Raw genomic sequence first — 22036 nt, 5'->3', positions numbered from 1 at the left:
AACTCTACAAGGTCTGAGCAAGACATGATAAAAGTTACAAAATTCTATTTATTTACAGACAAAGACATATTTTACAGTTTGTTAGTTATTGCTTTTCTTCTCCAGCTTGCAGAAATACATAGGTCCGAAGTTAGATGGTAGGTATGGCACAACCAAAGATCCATATCTCAAACAGTTTGCATCGGCAAAACGAAAAACCACTTTGGCAGGTTCTAGAGCCGCACTCAGGTCTCTGAAACAGTTTTTAGATAAAACAGTTTTTTTCACTAGATCATGCTAGAACCCAAAGTGACTCTCTCTTTATCTCGCTGCACCATTTTATAGGCTAACTAATTCACTAAACAAAAATATTGTGCATTGTTTGCAGCTACACAGATCATCTTACTCCATTCTACACTCACCCTTTCTTCATATTCAACTTAATATATTCAGCTTAGGTATACACAAAAGTGGGTGTTGCTGTATTAACACATTCGCTGCTAAGCACTAGGTGCCGCGACGGCGCCAGGAGCTGAACTAGCGCTCACCACTATGTAACATTGCCGCTGATACACTGAATTACAGTAAAAACAACAGTAGTTATACTGGACAGCAATGTTCTGCAATAAAACTGGTTTTGGACATAGTACTAAGTGATTCTGATAGATAGCAGCACTACTCAGGTCGCAGTCGGTAAAGTAGTGTTGCTAGATAGCAGGAAAGAGACTGTTCAAAACAATCCTGTGGTGATTTTGAGAAACTATATTTTTTAACGTCAGAAAAGTACGTCCCCATCAGCTGAAAAGTAATATAGGACGCACGTGACGAGCTGGCTGATCCATGGAAACGTTAAACAACAATGAACGGTGACGTTCCGGAACGTTCCTAGCTCCTGACGCCATGGCCCCGCTGACGTTCCGGAATGTCCGTAGCAGCGAACGTGTTAAAGAATTCATTTGAATTACAGGTTAACTCCCACAATAGCTTTCATCTGGTATAGTTATTGTGAACAAACAGCTGCTCTGTAACTGAGGTGTTCACTAATAAACTATTCTGGTCTTTTACAATTGTGGTAGTAAAGTAGACTGACAATAACCAACTAACTTTTGATTTATATGTCTATCTTTTTTAAACATCGACAATTGATTGCTACATTTTGATACTTCACAACTAAGTCTTCAAGTGAGAAAATTTAAAACTGTAGTCAACTCTATCTGGTTTTTTTAACTTTAGTTATAAAAATAACTACTTTCGCTCAGCGAAGCATGTATTGAAAAAAACAGTTTTTGCTGCAGTATGACAGAAAATAATCTTAATTAATATTATTAAATGTTTTTTTGAAATGTTGTAACTAGTCATTTCCAATGACCATAGCAACAATTGTGATGATTCCTTACAATCAAGGTGACGCCCGCGAGTAGGGCAACTTTGCGATAATGTCCTGCGATCAAGATTTTTCTACTTTACGAATTGGCAATAAAAAAGGGCAAAAACAATTAATTAACACCTCAAAATTTATCAGTAAAATACTAAATAATTTTGAGAATCACAGTATTTTTGTTTTGTTTTGCGCAAAATGCATAGTCGTTTGCCACCTTTTGCACATGCCTAAGGCAGGCTCTGCTCCTAATTACAATTGACCTACATTATCTAGCTAACATACTTGACAACAATCTTCATGTTGGTTTCCTCCCAGATTCTGCGTAAAGCCATCTGTACAACTCCGTCGTTCTGCGCAGGATTGAGACAACAAGTGGAATAAACCACACATCCTCCCTCATCGACCAGCTTGAGGGCATGACTGGAATATATAAAATATAATAAGTTAAACATAAAAAATATGGATTAGATTTGAAATATGGGCATTTATTTTAAAACTGTTTCACAAAAATATATGTATCTAGTTGGTTATCTGAATGGGAAACAGAGCCATAGCCTTCGGTGGCCGCAATCAGGGGCCGAACCCTATTACACTTCATGTTTTTCTTTTAGGAATTGATTTAGTGAAAACACTATGAACCTTGTGTTAAGTATTATTCCAATCTTCCAAAGTAGATAACTGTATTACATTAAAATAACCCAAGTGTAAAATGAGTAGTGAGGGAGGATAAAGAGAATAGTACTTTAAAGTTTATGCAAATTGTTGTCCAAGGTGATAATGGGCGTGTTCTTGTTGAAAACTCAAGTTGCTTCCATGTAAAAGTAACATTTTTTAATTTTGTTGGTAGAAACCAACATTTTATTTTATTTTCTAAAGGAAATATTTTGTTAATTCATTAATTGAATAACTTACAAGAGTAAATCGACTTGGGTCTGAGGAAGCAAAATCCTCTCTCTGTTCCTTGAAGGTTTAAAGATGTTATTGTCAACTTCAGTCGCAGAATGTCTGTCTGTGGTGCATGGAACGTCTACCAAGATCTGAAATAAACAAGCAAATATATATAGGCCTATAAAAGTCACTTTGTTTTAATAACTGACTATTGGATCTATGACAATTTTTATTAAAACTGGCGACAACTTTAATATAGTCTAATTGTATCAATAGTCAAAGGTTTCATCCAAAATACTTTTGGGTCAACTCAACAAATATTATAGTAGAATCCCTGTTAACCGAATTCGGGTTAAGCATTTTGTCACCGGTTTTGTTTAATGAGGTACTGTAATTGAAATAGTGTGGAGAGAAGTAAAAGATTCTGGGGGAAACGCAATAATGTGATGTTTGCAGAGGACATAATGCTTGGGGAGAGATGAAGGGGAGTTACGATGAGCTGGACATATGGACAGAGGTTATGAGAGAGGGAGGATTACGAAAGTAAGTAAACTCAGTAAAGTCAGACTCTGAAACCCAAACAACGATCTCTGATGCATTCCCGTCAACTCCAAACACAACGATATACACAGAACTACTACACATAAAAAATAAAATCAAGGCCTTAGAAGGGAACATGGAAAAATTGAATAAAAAGCAACTAAAAAGAGAGAACTCAAGACACAAAAGAGACAAAAACTACTGCTGTCACAAACAGACTGAAACTGAGGGAATCAGACAAACCCCGCCCAAAAAACTGAATACACTTGATACAGAGGGAAACAGACAAACCCCGCCAAAAAAACTGAATACACTTAATACAGAGGGAAACAGACAAACCCCGCCAAAAAAACTGAATACACTTAATACAGAGGGAAACAGACAAACCCCGCCAAAAAAACTGCATACACCGAACACAGAGGGAAACAGACAAACCCCGCCCAAAAAACTGAATAGGCCTACACCTAATACAGAGGGAAACAGACAAACCCCGCCAAAAAAACTGATTGAAAACACAACAATCAATTCCACACTGGACCTGGGCCAAACAGCCTCTCTTATTCCACTCAGTGACGATGAAGATGCTGATTCCACCGAAACAAGAGCACATCCAGGGAAATTCATTAGGAGTAAATCTGTGAACACAAACAGCGGCAGAGTATCTATGATTACAGAGGAAGACCATCGTAGCCTCGAAGGACAAAAGATTTTTGCATTTCCACCAGAAGATACCCCGCTGATAAGCACACAATTAATGACAGATGAGGATCTACAGCACACATGCCGCATCCACCTTATTGACACACAACACCCAACATCATGTGAATACAAAACACTGCCACCCGAAGCTAGACCTACTATAATCAGGAGACTACAAAATAGAAACCTATCCTTTAACAACTTTATTACAGCTCAAGACAACGAGGACAACACTCACATTGTCATATGCTCAACAGGAATAAATGGCAATTGGAAGAGGAAACTGTTCCGGTTCCTTGAATTGGCAAACGATTGTATAAAATTCCCAGTACTTTTCTCTATCAGACTCGAAGAATTCATAGAAACTGCCAGCCTCAGCAAACTACACATCAGAGAAATAATACAAATACTACTACAATATTCATGTAATGCCTACCTACATCGTTTCCGGATTTATACACAAACAAAAGACTACAAAAAAATTACTGATGATCTCATTGACCACACTACAGACAGGGTACAAAGGAAAATAGCAAAAATATTCCCAGGAAAAGAAAAAACCTCGTACTACAGTACTTGGAGAACAACTCGGGGAACGTACACAGGAATTAACACCTATCAACCTCCATGTCTACCATCCAACAGTGAGGAAAGCTTCGCTCAAGCAGCGATGCTTGAGCAAAGAGAACTTTGGAAGTCAAAGGAATCGATGTTGCTACACCACCTTAACACCATATACAAGGAGTACAATATAAGCAGCCTCCAAAAAGACGACCCTAAACTCCAAGACTTCTGCAATAGAACCAAAAACAAATACGCCATCATAAACCTGAACACTGGAAACTTCCTCACCCAACAAGAAACAACACACCCAACACCTTACCAATTCGGTTTCGATGGAGCACGTCTACTGCAACTACTGAGGAAAGGTAATGGAAATTATGCAACTGCCCCAAACAACATAGCAATTAATCAAAACATCTTAGTATCAGACGAGACAATACTCCTAAACGAACTACATCTCTATAATAGCACAAAACACATTGACATTAAAAACTCATACAACACTAAACTGAACTTAGTCCAAGGTGTGCCAGGATGTGGGAAAACAACTTTCCTACTCAACAACTATGCTACAGGGGACCTCATCCTGTTTCCTACAAGAGATGCGGCAATGGACTTCCGACAGAGATACAAAACCAACCACCCAGACCATAGCCAGGCAAAATGCAATGACACCTTCCGAACCGTGCATTCATTCATAATAAACTCCACCCAACATCTTAAGAGAGGAAACACCTATAACAGGCTCTTCATCGACGAAGCCCTAATGATGCATGCCGGAGAAATACTCTTTGCAGCCATTTTATCAACTGCTAAAGAAGTATTGCTTATTGGCGACATTAACCAAATACCATATATAAACAGAGCAGAGAACCTAGAAGTTAAATACCACAACATTACAGAAATAGCCACAACAACAAAAATACTAAACACCACATACAGATGCACAAAGAGCACCACAGCCATCCTCTCAAAATTCTACAGCCAAGGAATGCAAACCACCAACCAGACAGAGAAAGAACTGGCGACACAGCAGTATTAGGGACTAGAAAGCCTGAACCTCACTCTCAACAAAAATAAATACAAATGCTTGGTCTTCAAACAAGCTGAGAAAAGAGAACTAAACAAGCTAGGTTTCAACGCATCTACGATACATGAATTTCAAGGACGGCAAGCAGAAAACATAGCTGTCATACGAACATCTGCTAAAAGAGAAAAAATTTATGAATCGCAGCACCACTGCATCGTTGCTATCTCAAGGCACACACACTCATTCCTTTACATAACACCCAGCAGTAATGATAAACTAGGCCGTTGGATACAACAAGCAAACTTGCTTAGCTCCCAGGAACTTTCCAAATACCACATCAACATTGAGAAAATTGCAGAACCACCCCTCCCAAAGTATAAAAACACACTACAAACTAACAAAAACCAAAGTTGCACACAAGAACCCCTAAACACTCCCACCTCCCAACATAATTTTTTAGAAGAACACCCTCATCCCAGAGAAAAGCACAAAAACCAGCTCAAAGATGTAACACATCCCCTCCGACACTCCGTACAGTAAAATTCCAAACACCTAATAGCCAACAAGGACTTAAAATTCTACACCAAAACATAAATTGGTTATCTAAAAAAACTGATAGACTAGCACACTTCCTCCAAGATGAAGACCCGGACCTGATCATAATAACAGAGCACGGCGTAGCACAACAAAACTTGCAAAACACGTGGGTAGAAAATTACTCACTTATTGGAGGCTTCTCAAGGAAATCCCATGTCAAAGGAGGAGTGGTCGCTTATGTAAGAAGTGGCTGGGAAAAGCATGTATCACTCATATGCACAAGTAGCGAGGAAACAGAACTAATTTGCAAAACTGTGCTCTTTGAACTGAAGCTAAACAGGAATCCACTGCTGGTCCTCGGAGTATACAGGCCACCAAGTGCAAACCTAGACCAAGCCATCGATATACTCTCTGAACAACTGGAAACAGTGCTCACTACGGATAAGCAAATATTAATAATGGGAGACATCAATGTAAACAACCTAGTTGATGACAATGAAAACGACAAAATTAAAGAACTCCTAACCTCCTTCAATATCTCAAGACTGAGGCTACCTCCCACTCGAATTACAAGTGACTCAGAAACATCAATAGACTGGATATGCTCAAACATTGATAATCAACAAATAGAAACCTCAGTTATAACATCAGGACTATCTGACCATACCGCACAAATCGCAAAAATCATCACTAGAAAACCGATCATCAACAACATCAATTAAAATAAACGAGTCTTCAACAGAACAACAATAGATAACTTTAAGACACAGCTACAAGAACAAGACTGGGAAACTATAATACAAACTCATGACGTAGATGAAGCCTACAACAACTTCAGCAACATCATCCAGACAACACTAAACCACGCCTGCCCCCCTAAAACGTCAAGAGTTAAACAACATAAAAGGAGACAGTGTTGGAATCAAGAATCGGCTAGACTTAAAAATGAATCTATAAAGGCCTTAGAAAAGGAGCAAACAACCGGACTTATGGAAGACAAAGCCAGAACAACTATTAAAAAAAGGGAGTACGACCAGCATTCGAAAATGCTTCGGAAAGAAAACAACACAGCTCACATAAACCAGGCTGAAAACAAGTCCAAAGCACTGTGGCAAACAATAAACCGAGAAAGGGAAGCGAGATCAAATACTGAAAACCAAATCCATCTTCAAGTCAACAATAAAACAATAGACGACCCAATAGAAGTTTCAAACTGTTTTAATGATTTTTTCTCATCAATAGCCGACCGAACACTCCAAAATAACAATAACTCTAGAACCAATGCCTTAACAGACCACTTACCAGCAACACATCACACACTCCAGTTCAGACGGGTCACACAAGAAGAAGTGCAAAAGGCCATTCAATCTCTAAAGATGAAAAATTCATCCGGAACTGATGAGGTATAAGCTAAACTTCTAAAAAACTGTAAAAATGAAATAGTAATACCCCTGACAGACCTCATAAATAAATCACTCTCACAAGGAAAATTCCCAGATAAATTAAAAATAGCTAAAGTCTACCCAAAATACAAAAATGGACCAACGATAGAAAGAAACAGCTACAGGCCAATCTCCCTAATATCAACATTTTCAAAAATAATCGAAAAGATAGTACTAGCCCAACTCCTACACCATCTTCAAGAACACAACCTTCTCAATAGTCAACAGCATGGATTTATCAAAGGCAGATCGACAGCCACAGCCTTAATACAACTGACGGAGCACATACTAGACCAACTAGAAGAAGGCAGCACTTCAACAAGCCTCTTCCTAGATTTTAGTAAAGCTTTCGACTGCCTAAACCACAAACTTCTTCTACTCAAGCTGGAAACACTAGGCGTGAGAGGAAGAGCAGCAGAATGGTTTAAAAGCTACATTAGTAACCGGAAACAGCTTGTGGAAATAGCCTACATAAAGAACAACACTAAGTATAAGGCCCAATCCAAAGCTGTAGACGTGCAAAGAGGAGTACCCCAAGGATCAGTACTTGGCCCAGTCCTTTTCCTCCTTCTCACGAATGACCTACCTAGTTGGATTGGGGAAGATGGACACACCACCATGTACGCATATGACACGGTTCTCACATTTGCGGACAAAACAATGGAAAATCTGGAAGAGAAAACCAACACACAACTCCAGAGAACAAAGCAATACTGTACCTCCAACGACCTAGTTCTAAACGAAAGCAAAACCGTTCAAATGACTTTCACCACCAAACGCAACAACACAGACATTACAATACCGGGACTACAAACACAAAACACCACAAAATACCTAGGCATCATAATTGACTCCAAGCTATCATGGAAACCCCACATAGACCAGCTCTGCAAAAAGCTAAGTTTAAGTCTCTACGTTATACGTAGGATCAAGCAAGCTTGCAGCCCAGAAGTAGCCAAAGTTGCATATTTTGCTCTATTCGAGTCCCACCTCAGATATGGCATTGCGACTTGGGGTGGAACATCAAAAGGCAACCTGGAAAGAGTACTCCTAAAGCAAAAAAGAGCAATTAGATGCCTTGCCGACCTGAACTACAGAAACAGTTGCCGAGAAGCCTTCAAGAACCTTAAAATTCTCATATCAATTTCACTCTACATAAGAGAAGTCATTATCCACACCACTAAAACAGCCCAGCCAAGACACAGAGACATACACCAGCACAACACACGACATGCCGCCAATTTTTCCCTCCCACAACACCATCTGAGTCTGTACGAGAAGAAACCATCCTACAAAGGTGCTCTGTACTTTAACAACCTACCAGAGCACCTCAAGAGAGAACAACCCAATCTGCTCAAGAAGCACCTGACAACCTGGCTTATGGACCGGCCGTTCTACTCTGAGGATGAATTCTTAAACAATAAGCTACCATGAAAAAAAGAAGAAAAAGAAGAAAAAAATTCTAATTGTAATTGCAAATTACTGTAATAGTTTACGTACATACTGTACATTTTATGTACCTGACGCATGAATGTTCTCTAAGAATATTTCAATAAAGATTTTGTCTATTGTCTATTGTCTATTGTCTATTGTCTATTGTAAAAGAGCGAAGTGATGGTGACTGGAAGAGATGGAGAGTTGGAAAAAAAGTAGAGGGGGACCGCTTGGGTTAGTTAAAAATTTACATATTTAGGCACGGTTTTATCGAACAATAGGAGAATGACACGAGAGGTAACGGCTAGACTAGGAAGAGGTGCGGGATTTTAAATTTTATCAAAGTGTTATACATCTAGTCTGGGATAAAAATATACCAAAGACTGACAAAAGTTACCATGAATAAAACTTATTATATACCTATAGTTAACAATAGGTGTAGAAGTTTGGAATTTAACAGACGAATGGAGTAGGGTTGAGGCAGTAAAATTAAATTTGTAAGAGTTATTAAAGGGGAAACTAGATTGGATAGAATTAGGAATGAAGAGTTGAGAAACTCTTCGTTCAAGAAAGTTTGAGAGAACGAGTAGAGAAATTGAGATTGAGATGGTTTGGCCACTTAAGAAGAATGGAAAATGATATAATCCCCGCAGTAATGAGTGAGCTACACATGAATGGAAAAAGACCGAGAGGAATACCTAGAAGGTGGATTGACGACGTGAGACGAGATGTGGAAGCAAGAGGAGTGCAGTGGCAGTTTGTAGAGGAAGAGGAATTGTGGAGGGACAGAAGAAGATTGAGAGGCCTAGTAGTGAACACCCATACCCGAAGGTACCCAAAACCGGAGAGGATATGTAGGCCTATGTATGTGATTGTTTTTAAATAATCAATCAATGAAACTTAATTAAAATATTGAAAAATATAATTGATATTTCTATGGATGGAGTAAAACCTTAATTTGATGTCCAGTAAGGTTGTAAAGTTGTTTTGTGTTACAATTCTCTATAGGCCTAATGTGTTTCTAGTTCATCAACTGAATCAGCTTTGATTAGTGCGTACATTGCACATTGTGCGATAGAAATTCTAGTTGTAATATTGGTACAATTGATCCTACCTTGGTGAACTTTCCGTTCTCAAATATATTTTGTCCATCTTCATGGTTTATGGTGACTTTTGCATCCAACTCACCAAAATATTGTCTAATCACAAACTTCAATCTGTTGAGACGAGATAGGCTTGCATCATTACAATATACACTATCTGAAACAGTAACAAGAAGGTTTATTGCGGACATTTTCCATCACGAATGTAAAAAACAATACACAACGTTTCGGGATCTGGAATCTGATCCCGTCTTCAGGTGAAAAAAACTTAACTAACACATTACAACTAACAATACACAAACGCCCAACCTAAGTTGGAATACACTACCGAGGGTAGTAGTAAAAAAAATATGCACTGTATAGCAGTCAAGTCATGATACAACATGCAATTAATAACAAATCACAAAACACTATAATCTATAAAAGGTTTAACGTACAAAAAACTCACACAATGGAACACTAACAACACCGTACGCTATGACTCCACCAATGAGACTGAACCAACATGGCTGACCAATCGGAAACACGGAGACAACAGAAATGGCTTCCGGTCCCTGGAAAAGTAAAACCAACAAAATGGCGGAGCGATATACGATGCTGCAAGATGGGTGTTAATTATGTTTATTCCTATTACGAGTTTTACTACGAGTTAACATAATAACACAAAAACGGTCAAAGAACACAGAGAAAACACCAAAAAAGGTTTAGTGGAAAAATCTAAGATCGCTCATCACTGCTGGTCCGAAAATCATCGTATGAATTTTGAAGAGGCAAAAATTGTCCATAAGGAACCTCATTTTTTCAAACGTAAACTCATTGAAGCCTCATACATTAAATTAGCAGACCAACCAATCAGTCAGTCATCGGTTGAAATAAGGCCACTTTGGCTACCCATTTTGAACAAGGAACTAAAGGATAGGGAGCTTAATTGTTCGATAAATAGGGAAATAACGAGTTCTCCTCAAAATTCGCACATTATGTTAACTCGTAGTAAAACTCGTAATAGGAATAAACATAATTAACACCCATCTTGCAGCATCGTACATCGCTCCGCCATTTTGTTGGTTTTACTTTTCCAGGGACCGGAAGCCATTTCTGTTGTCTCCGTGTTTCCGATTGGTCAGCCATGTTGGTTCAGTCTCATTGGTGGAGTCATAGCGTACGGTGTTGTTAGTGTTCCATTGTGTGAGTTTTTTGTACGTTAAACCTTTTATAGATTATAGTGTTTTGTGATTTGTTATTAATTGCATGTTGTATCATGACTTGACTGCTATACAGTGCATATTTTTTTTTTTTTACTACTACCCTCGGTAGTGTATTCCAACTTAGGTTGGGCGTTTGTGTATTGTTAGTTGTAATGTGTTAGTTAAGTTTTTTTCACCTGAAGACGGGATCAGATTCCAGATCCCGAAACGTTGTGTATTGTTTTTTACATTCGTGATGGAAAATGTCCGCAATAAACCTTTGAACAACATTAACTCACCATCACCAACAATGAACTTCAAACAAAGAGGAGTAACAAGAAAATCAGCAAAATAAAAAATAGCTTCTCAAGAATCTACTACAAGCATACAAAATCTCTTTACATATTTGTATATTGCTAAGATCATAATGATTTCATCAATTCTGGAACTTAAAAGCATCTGATTTCCTACTGAACCATAAATCGCTTTAGTAAATGAAGGGGTTAGAGAGTTTTTAGGTTTGTTTGGGGGTCCAAAGAGGAAAATTTCCGAACGATAAAGTGGCGGAGGAGGGCACAAATATCTCTTAGGTCCATAGCGCTTCACAGGGAAACCACCAAAATCGTAGAGACAAGAGTAATGCAAACAAACTATGATAACCAAACTTACACGATACAACTGTGTCTGTGTGAACTGTTCTACAGAGATATAAGCTATGCCTGATATAAGCTGTGACCTAAGAGTCAAGTTTAGAATAATGATGCTTGAGCATTTGTTTGTGTTGCAAGTGTGCTGAAAGGTGTTGTCTCTTTGGCCAGGAGTGGGCAGGTAGACAGATAATAGACAAACACCTTTATTAGCAATTTCTTGAAGAAATACATTAGTGTCAAAATACAAAAATAGAAAGTTTATCTAGCTTTGCAACAGTTATTGAGGTTTGGTTTTCCATAGAAGCCAAAGAGAAGGCAATAACAGCAGCCAGGAAAAAGACTACGATCAAAGATTAAAACTTCTCAGGAGAGAACGCACCAAAACCATATAAATGCAGCAGAATACAAATCCAAAGCCCTATGGCTAGTATGAGAAAAAAATCTAACAAACAACACACCAATTCAGCTAAATTGTCAAGGAGAAATAATAGATAACCCACAAGAAATAGCACACTTGTTCTAGAGTAATTTTTCTTGGATAAATGAGGTTATGTTAGCGGAAGCCTATTGTGTCGGCGGCACGGTCGGACCAAGAGAGGAGTTGGACCTTTGGAGGTCGGATTAGTGAGGTTCCATTGTATTGTTTATAACAGAGCTAGGTGGGAGAGGCCTGCCTAAAATAATAATCTATGGGCGACTAGGGCGTAAGTTGATGGGATGGATAGATTTTTGCCATTTGGACCAAGAATCAGGTGCATTGATTTTATTTACTTAACCTTGTTCTGTATGTCCACCAAACACATATTATTTTAAAATTTGTTTTTACTCGGTTATTTTGAAGTAAAAACTAGACATATCTACCATATTATTTCTTACCTGAAAGAATCAACTGAACATTACTGACTTTAGAATCTCCCAATCAAAAGTGATTTACCAACATTTTTTCTTTCATTACCATAGTTTACCACGGTGTATGTAAGATGTGTAATTACAACTGAGAATGAACATTTAATTCCCCGTAGCAGAAAACTGAACACTACCTGGATAAAGTGTTTGCAGACACAAGAGTGATTTTCCCCCAGGCGCAGCACACATGTCCAGGACGTGGTCTCCTGGCTCGAGACCCAGTGCCAGGACTGGCAGGAAGGAGGCAGCGTCCATCAAGTAGTAATCTGTAACAGGAAAAACTTGTCACCAGATTTGGAAAGGTTGCTCAACAAATGTAACTACAGTTACAAGTTACTCACTCTTTTCAAAAATCTACATGCTCAAAAAGTAACTGATTACAGTTACAAGTTAGATGTTCCTAAATGTAATGATTACAGTTACAAGTTACGTGCTCTAATTTAGGGGATGTGATCTCTGAAACGGGGAAACCAAAACTGGTGATATGGTCAGGTAGCGGAGATAAGGTCAACAAACTGGCCTAGCCCGCTTTCTCTTCTTTCCCAACTATCATTGTCTCTGAACAATGTACTAAATTTACTTTTAATTTGAAAATAAGTTTCAAAATCAGTACAATGTATGTTAACGAAAGTAACTTTTTGCTGTTACAATTAAACGTTACTAATGTTTTGTAACGATTACCAATTATAAGTTACTTGTTTTAATATGCAACGGGTTAGTTACAGAGGTTACTCAAAAATGTAACGATTACGGTAATCGTAACGTTATTGTAATCGTTAATCTGCTTGCCACTACAGATTAACCGGGCTGCGGATTAACCGGCACTTTTTCCAGGGTAAAATAAGTAAAACTAAATGTAAACGAAGGCGTTCCCCCAACACAAGTCAATGTTTTTTTTAATTATTAAGCTGTAGGTAAATTTGTTTAGGGACTTAATCTAAAAAAAAGTGCTCAAGGTTACAGACCCATAACTTTTACTCCTCCTGATACGTCAACACTCACTCACACACGTGCCACAATAAGTGTCTGCAATAAAATAAGATACTCTAATTGCAGATGAAATTGTGTCACAAATCTTGAGAAGTTTAATAAAAGAGAGATGTTTTCTGTTGAAAAACAGAAAACTGTTACAGATTATTTTTTAATAGAAGTAAGTAACCACAGTTTGTGCCTTATACATTTGTTTTTATCTTTAATACTGTACATATACATTGTATTTATATAAGTTACCTACTGTGTTGTGTTAAAATATGTGTGTTATTCATTGCGATTAATAATACAGTGTACAAAAACTTAGTTTATATTTTTATGCAATAGGCCTATAAATATCTTACATACCACTGTTTAGTATTGTTTAGTGTTTCCTGTTCATGCAAACATAACTCGGGTCTGGATAGCTTTACTTTTGTTAGGATGACTTTTGGGAGCTTAAAATGAACATCTGTTTAAGTGACTTCCGAGCCACCTAGTAAAATCAGTGACTTTTCCGTCATTTCAGTGGTTACCGTCACCGTCAACCAGGAAATTTCCATGATTTAAAAGTAACAATTTTAAAAGACTTTAAATATCCAGAAAAAAACTTTTTATTTTGATCCTTTTAGTATTAAATGGACTAAGTTTCAACAAACACAAAATGTAACTCATGTTTGGATACTATCTACTGACCTAATAATCCACTTGCTCCAGACTTTGGTGGCCTAAACTCTGACAGATCACCGTGGTTGAACGTGTAAATCTGCAGATGAGGTGGGAAGCTGAGTTCCGTCTCTGGTTCGACCGTCACAGGAAATTCTCTGGTATCATTGTAAAACGCAAAGTGTTCAGATTCCGACACAAATTTCTCATTTCCTTTCAACCTTGAGGTGGGTACAAAGTCGTTTAGCCTAGTTGAGGAGAGTCCCTCGCTAGGATCAATCTGTCGGTCGGTGTCTATAGATGCTTCCGACAGGCTCTTCTCTAATGACGATTTGGCTTTAGCAATCAGTTCTTTCTTGTCGAGAGACTCTTCTTTGTTTGAGCTGAAAGAAAGAATAGCTTTGACTATTGATACAACTTCAGAATCCAATAGTCAATACTTGAATACTTTTCAATGAAATGGCGACCATACAAAGTAGGTATTTTAAGCCAAGTATGAATGGAGATGAGTGTAGGATGAGTGGCGCGATCTTGTAATCTTGTTAGTGACTAAGGCCGACTTATTCCTTAGACACTGCTGTTAATTAATGGCCCATACAACTAATGGCAACTAAGGGACCTAAAGTTTATAGTGGAATCCGAACCACATTTTTACCTTTGGTATATACGAATTGGTCTAATTTTCAGGATAGTACTGCGAATAGTCATAGTACCCACTCGTGCGGACATTAATCCCCACTAGGGAGTATCGCGTCCACAGTGCATGCCTATAAATATCCACAATTCGTAACCTCCTAGTAGCTGATTACAGGACGACGCCACCCGTCCCAGTTAAATGGTATAGGTATAACAAAGTAAAATGTGTTTTTCCTTTCAAATACATGGATTCAAATACATCAGCCATGATTTTTCAATTGTGTCCAACACAGTTCTTAAAGTAAAAAAAATTAAAATATTTAAAATCTAGGTCTGTTTTCACATTCAAACAATTTTTAATAAAAAAGCCTTTTATTTGGTGAGTGGTAATGAAACATTAACTTAATAAGTAAATTTTTAAATACTTCCATTTTGTTTAGTGTTTAAAGATTTCATTCTTATTTGTTTACAGTGCTTTTACTTTTAGCTTTCTTTGAGTATTATGGCTGGGGATAGGCTGGTGGTTAGAGTGAGGAACTTATTTCCTGGTGGCCCAAATTCAAACTTTTCACTAACCCATGACTTAAAGCTGTGGTGGCCCAGTGGTTTGGAACGAATCTAGCCTAGAACCTTTTTGGAAAACAGAAAAATTCTATCAGTTAAATTTATTCATTTATTAAAACCGTTAAACATTTAATGTTCTGGGTAGCTCAACAACCCCCAGATTTGACAACCTCTGAGTCTACCAATTGTTGATTTAGACCCATCAACAAAACTGTAACTTAGTTTTTGATGTAATTTTTCTCAGGATCGAACCGGCGACCATCTGATCGTTAAGCGAGCCCTTTAACCACTCAGCTACCTAACCATATGGGCAACTAGGTATATGATGGTAACCTAAAAGAGTCATGTTGTAAAATGGCTGTCTATTTTACTAGAAAACAGTGATAGGTAAATGAAAACCCTTTATTTTGTGACCATCCCTATCTTTTTACATAATAAATAATGATTTGTAACATTTTTTTTTCTGAGGCACCGATTGTAAACCTATAATTTACAAGTAACATGTATTGTGAGTAGATGGATGCCATCAGTTCATATTGATAGCTTTTATCTTTTTAATTAAAATTATATATATATATACGGTTTTAAAATCATACTTTTGAAGTTATATATCTATGGCTGGCTTTGTTTAAAAAGTCAATTGGGATGACTATTGTGAATCTAATTGCATTTGATGTTTCAAATTGAACATTTTATACAACAGTTGTCAAATTCTGCAACTTAAACATAATTTTTAAAGCATTTTAGAATATTTACAAATCATCTCCTCCCAAGGTCTGTTGATAATCTTGTCCTTCGGGATAAAGGTTTTGAAGCTCTTCTTCATGTTTTCTGGCAGCGATTTTTTCTATTTTTTTGTCCAAGTTGTAGATACGATTCATATCACTTTTCCTTTTTCGTATGCTATTTTTTTCTAACAAAGAGTCCTCACGGACCCTAAACATTTCTCGGATATTAATGGCTCCTATATTCTGAAAAAATAAAATTTAATAATTTCAGAGACAAAAAGTGCTCACAATACATTGGTAAAATCTTGCTAAATTGTCCTCAGAATTGTCAGATTCCCACTCTTTTTACTACATTCTTATCATATGATAACAGAAATGTTGGATGCTCATTTCATGTGTCTGAAATAAGACGGCCACTGTTACCGTCAATTTTCCTAGGTTGAATTGGAAAGTCAACACTGTTCGTTTGATGTTTATGTCGTGAATCCAGAATCTATGATCACGATTAATAAGTTCATCACATGCTATGTTGATCATAACATCTTCATCTGTATCAGCGCTGGAACTTGAGAAATTTTACCACCATCATAAATCATGAATAATCCGCACAATATAGAACTGTCAAAAGTACAATACTGGTAATCTGATTGAGATGATGGGATGGGGGTTTCCTGTGCTGTATATGGACAGTGAGTGAAGTGGGCGGGTGAAATCAAACAGAGGTCACAGTGAGAATACTGCGACCGTCATGTAAGAGACTGGTCAGGACGGTTGTAGTATTCCGCACTGTTTAAGACTCAAGACTGTTAATGACTCAAATTAACTTTTATGGATAAATGAGCGAGTGCTGTTAACCTGAATGAGAATGTTTTGAAAAATAAACGATATGGTCTTCAAATCTGTCTTTTAAAGGTTTAATGTTTTTCATGCTTTTACCATGTGATCTCTTTTATTAGACACTGGTGGAAATCAAGAAACCATAGACACTTTCTTCAATTGGCGTTTCATTATTTATGCTAATGTAACCTACAATCAACCCTCCTATTACGGTACTAGTTTTTTCCAGCATACCAGTTTTTTGTTGATCCTAAGTTAGCTAGGCCCATTAGGATAAGCTTATAAGGGAATCACTAGAAGAGTACTAGAAGGGACTGTATGGATGTAATTGTTAAATAGGATATCATACTTACTTCTAATTCAGTGCATGTTTTATCAGGCTCATTGTAATTATTTACAACGGCACAATATTTGTGAGGTGACAATAAGGCAAGGCGAATTGAGGGCCATCTTTTTTCAAAGAGAGGGCCGTAAACTGTGTCAAAATACTCAATGGCAGTATCAACAGATGTTTTCTTCTTTCGTTTGGTAGCCTGAAATGAAAATTACGAAATTCATCAAATATATGTTAAGAAAATGGTTTTTACAGCAATACATCAAAAGAAATTTTTATCAAAATGGTTCATCAAAAGAGTATTTACCTTGATGTTAGGGTAGCCGAGTAGCGTACTTCAAAATTGAATTTACTGTACAGTTTAAACTTAAGTCTAACACAAGTTTTTTTTTACTTTCTCCTCCTATACATAGCCTAGTATATGGAGAAAGTATAGTTTTCGTCAAAATTGTTGAAAGTTTTGAGTGGATATATCCGTTTTGGGTCGACCTGAACCCAAAAGTGGTTTTCGGAGTGATGTGTGTGTGTGTGTGTGTGTGTGTTAATGTGTACAGAGCTAACAGACCATACCTGTTGTCCGATTTAAATGAAATTTGGTAGTACGGTATGTACTTATCCATGGTATCTCCAGGGGTTTTACATTTTTTTAATTTGGATTTTTAATGATGATTTTCCTGTAAAATATCAGAAAAATGAGATTTTCTAAAAAATGGCCCGAACGATTTTAAAATAATTTCCTTTAAATTCTAAACGAAATGGTAGACCTACCAAGCCCATTCCCGTAGAATTAAGCGCGGTTCAAAAGTTATTGCAACTTATGTTATTTTCTCATAAAAATCCCATAAAATAACAAACAATCAGATATTAGAAATAGACCAGTTTCGATTAAAATTAGTAGGTAGGTTTGTTATGGACCTTTAAAACTTGAACTAAATGGTACAAATCTCATTTCCGTAAAAATTACGGTTCAAAAATTATTGTAACTTACCTAAGTTATTTTTCCATTTTAAAAACCCATAAAAACAAACAAAACTAGTTTTTCTGGAAAAAAGCCGGTTTTGATTAAAATTTATGTGATATGGTCCTTATAATTCTAAACGAAATAGGGGCAAACCCCCATTGCTGTAACAATTACGGTCAACAGGTTAATGCAACTTTAGTGATTTTTCCTTATAAAATATTATTGTTCCCACCGCTCCGAACGAACCATTCTGAATGTGATCTCGGTCAAATCACTGCCTGAATATGAGCAGCAAAACTAAGATAATAAATATCGGTGTCTACTTAAACATGATAATGATTAATGATATATATATCCAGACATGTTCGGGTTTGATATATAAATTATTACAGGGTTAATAAAATGTCTGGATATCCAATATTAACTTTTAAATGGGTTACCTCAGGAAAGCCAAACTCTGCACACCTCTAGGGTATAAGTTATAGCATAAAAGTGCACTTTTTTGTTGATATCACAATTTCGTCTGAAAACCCAAAATGGGTCACCGTATTTTAGGAGCAGGTCAAAAATTTTAAATGTAAAGCCCCATCAAGTGACTTTAAGGGAACCTCATTAGTTTAAAAGAATATCGGTGAAAACTAGAGACTGTCTCTACCTCAACTCATTACAGAATGGCAGCCATTTTTATTTTATATGGGAATACGCTTTTGGTTTCAACTTTCATAAAACTTTTTTTATGAGTAGGCCTAGACTAGGCCTATTATTAAGTTAGCCTTACTTATTTATGTAGATTTTTGTGGGCTTCACTCACCTTTATTTTTGTTTGTGATGTCCGGGACTCGTCAAAACACATAAACACACATATATACAACACAAAATCGTCCACGGCATCAAGGTCCGACGTTTCGCGGAACTCAAAACAACGTTCCGCTTCTTCAGGGTATTAAAAAACTATTTTTAGCCCGCACGCGGGTCGAACGCCTAACCACGACTGCCGGATCAGCTGAGCTTGGAGGAGGACGGGCGGGGGCGGGGGTAGGTGCATTGTCCATTGTTGATAAGCCATTCACGCTCCTGGCCTTATCTCGTAGTTGTTCTAGTTCGTTTTTAACAATGTTTAAGTACACCGTACTGACATCCACCGATGGTCGTGAGAGTGGCTCGTCTTCTATTGCCATGAAAAGCGACTCTGCCGTAGAAGACGAGCCACTATAATAATACCCAAATTGTTTTGAGTTCCGCGAAACGTCGGACCTTGATGCCGTGGACGATTTTGTGTTGTATATATGTGTTTTGACGAGTCCCGGACATCACAAACAAAAATAAAGGTGAGTGAAGCCCACAAAAATCTACATAAATAATAACACCTCGCCTAAAAGCATGTCGTTCAAAAACAGAATTAGCCTTACTTACCCAAAGTTCATTATGTCTGCATTGCCTGATGAGTGCATCAAATACTCTCCATGAGATACGTGTAGAATTTCCAATTACACAGTTGTTTAGTATCATTTTTGGAGATGCTGAAAATAATGGACCAAGTTAATTTAACTTAATGTGTGATAACTCAATACTTAATAAACTTGATCAAGGCACTTAAGTTAATCCCTTGTCTGTCATAAAAGCGTTGGGTACAGTCAGGGCCGCCCCGAGGGCAGGGCGAGCGGGGCGACCGCCCTGGGCTAAGTTAGGGGGGCGCCGCGGCTTTGGAAAGTAAAAATTTAACAACCTTATCGGCAAACCGCAAACAAATATTTTACCGGAAACTCGCAAACATGTAATCAATGATAATGACTATAAAAAAAGGCAATCTATAGATTTTGTTTTATTCATATTATTTAATATACAACGTGTACTATTACTACTTTTACGTCTGGCATGTGACTTAAAAATTGGCAATACTGCAAGTCCAAGACACTCACTGCGTATTCGCGACACCCCACATACACTTGCTTGTTTCTAACCTCAAAGCTTAACAAACTCTCGTCAACTCATGGTCGTTTTGTGATGTCCGTTGTCAGTCGTAGCATAGATAAAACATAGAATGTTTTATCTATGGTCGTAGATTCAATGTTTTTAGTAATTTAGTTCAGTTTAGTTGTTACATTTATAAAGAATACTATGCAAAACGCTCGATATCGATTTATTGGATGTTGGGTCTAATGACGGTTGACGCAAACCCTCCAAATACCTTTTTTGGGGAGGGGCAAAAATTTAAATCTCGCCCCGGGCGTCTATTACCCTCGGGGCGGCCCTGGGTACAGTTTCTTAACTGGGCTATGCTAATATCGATTGAAACTATCGAATTGAAAATATGGATTAGTAATCGATATTTTTAAATATATCTAAGTTATTATAAAGTTTAACTATCATAACCTAACCTAACCAACCAAACTTGCTGATAGTGAAAAAATCGCTCTAAGGTTTACTTATCGAATCGATAGTTTCAATCAATGTTAGCATAGCCCAGTTAAGAAACTGTAGGTACCTACCCAAAGTGTTTTAGTTGTCTTTTTTCAACCAATAACATAGGAAATACTGTAGGGTTATTATAAAAGTGTCCCTATTTAAGTAGGCCTAACTTATTGATGAAGACGTTATCTTATTTATTATTGAATACTTAAATTAAATACCCTACTTATTATTGACATTTTTAAAAAATAAAGTGAGGTATATATTTATTACCTTAATCTAGTTAAATTACCAGAAGTACTCTTATTAGCAGTTAGTTCAGACCTATACAAAACATAACCTTAATTTCACATGACAGACAATTAATTGATTGACATTATAGCCCCGTTCACACGGGGCGAGTTTACAAGCTACACGCCGCCTTTTTTACACGCAGCTAGTAAAATAGCTCAGTGTGAACGACGTACTCGCTCAAAAGCTGCTTGTAAAAAAGCTCTGGAATAAGTTGACGGTGCCGCTGCCGCTACTTTACACGCCAACTCGCCAGCTTTTGCGCGAGTAGGCGTGTAAAGTAGCCCAGTGTGAACACAGTTGCTTGTGCTTGTGCGCTTGTTACTCAAAGATGTTGGAGGATTTGGTTCAAGCCAGCTACTGAGCGAGTGGAAAAAGCATCGTGTGAACGACTACAAGCGCACTCGCCGACTCGCCGGCGTCTTTCTACACGTCTGCGAGTTGGAGAGTGGACAAGCTCCGTGTGAACGAATACAAGCATACTTGCCAACTCGCCGGCTTCTTACACGCTGGCGTGTAGCTTGTAAACTCGCCCCGTGTGAACGGGCCTTATGACATTTGCATTTGACTGATTTTGATTTTACAATACTTAAATAGAGTAGATTGAGAGAGATTACTGAACTGAGAAGTTAAGTGTAAGTTTGATTTTCTTTCGTCACGTCATGTCAGTTCATATTGCTCAGTTCTAATGAATGAACCCTCTAGCATAGTTTTGAGAAATTGGTTGTGGGGTTACTGTTAGCTGTAATTCCTTGACATGGGGGATGTCAATTAGTTGTCTCAGCCTTATCAATAACATAAAGTTGTCAATATAATCTCTCTACGGAATGTTAGGTGTAGTGGAATACTTGAAGTGAAGTTGGATTTTATTTTTGAACTGTTAGGGGCCTCTTAGTTAATACGGCCTTGCGGCTTCATTGGCAACAAATAATTGAAATTACATAGCAATAGGACATTTCCAAAAAGCAAAAATACTGTAAATTGGCTGTTACGTAAATATTGACGTTTACATGCATTGTTAATCAACGTATCTTATAAAGGATTATGTGATCTAGTTTAAAAGGAATATGCCCTTTCTGTCATGACAGGGGCTGCTTAAATAGTATTTTCTCTTTGTACCATATTTTACAGGCAAAACGTCGTGTTATTTTCAATAATGTTACCAACCCAGTGCGCCAAAGTCTGTAATATAGCTAGATGCAAATAATTTGTCAAGATGGGTACCATATTAGGCAAAGTCTCTATGTTTGGATTTTATTAGACACGATATATCTTCATAAATATTTGATATGTGTAGAATAATA

The 22036-nt window shown here is 37.4% G+C and overlaps 1 protein-coding gene across 1 annotated transcript; it reads right to left on the bottom strand.

Annotated features, from left to right (window-relative positions):
• Positions 1–28: 28 nt before the first annotated feature.
• On the bottom strand, positions 29–20792 carry LOC128990982 (5-methylcytosine rRNA methyltransferase NSUN4-like). Its single transcript, XM_054413673.1, has 10 exons — positions 20715–20792; positions 19446–19552; positions 17091–17270; positions 15929–16143; positions 14003–14355; positions 12472–12603; positions 9609–9754; positions 2273–2397; positions 1643–1780; positions 29–232 (listed from the first exon to the last, which is right to left on the bottom strand). Exons 2-10 carry the CDS (start codon positions 19539–19541, stop codon positions 82–84), a joined length of 1536 nt encoding a protein of 511 aa, XP_054269648.1. The 5' UTR covers positions 19542–19552; positions 20715–20792; the 3' UTR covers positions 29–81.
• Between the last annotated feature and the right edge of the window lie 1244 nt (positions 20793–22036).

Source organism: Macrosteles quadrilineatus, unplaced genomic scaffold (assembly GCF_028750875.1).
Source record: "Macrosteles quadrilineatus isolate MER2022 unplaced genomic scaffold, UCM_ALF_1.0 Scaffold_3__2_contigs__length_128488019, whole genome shotgun sequence".
NCBI classification, from domain to species: Eukaryota; Metazoa; Arthropoda; class Insecta; order Hemiptera; family Cicadellidae; genus Macrosteles; species Macrosteles quadrilineatus.
This window is presented reverse-complemented; position numbering and strand designations above follow the sequence as displayed.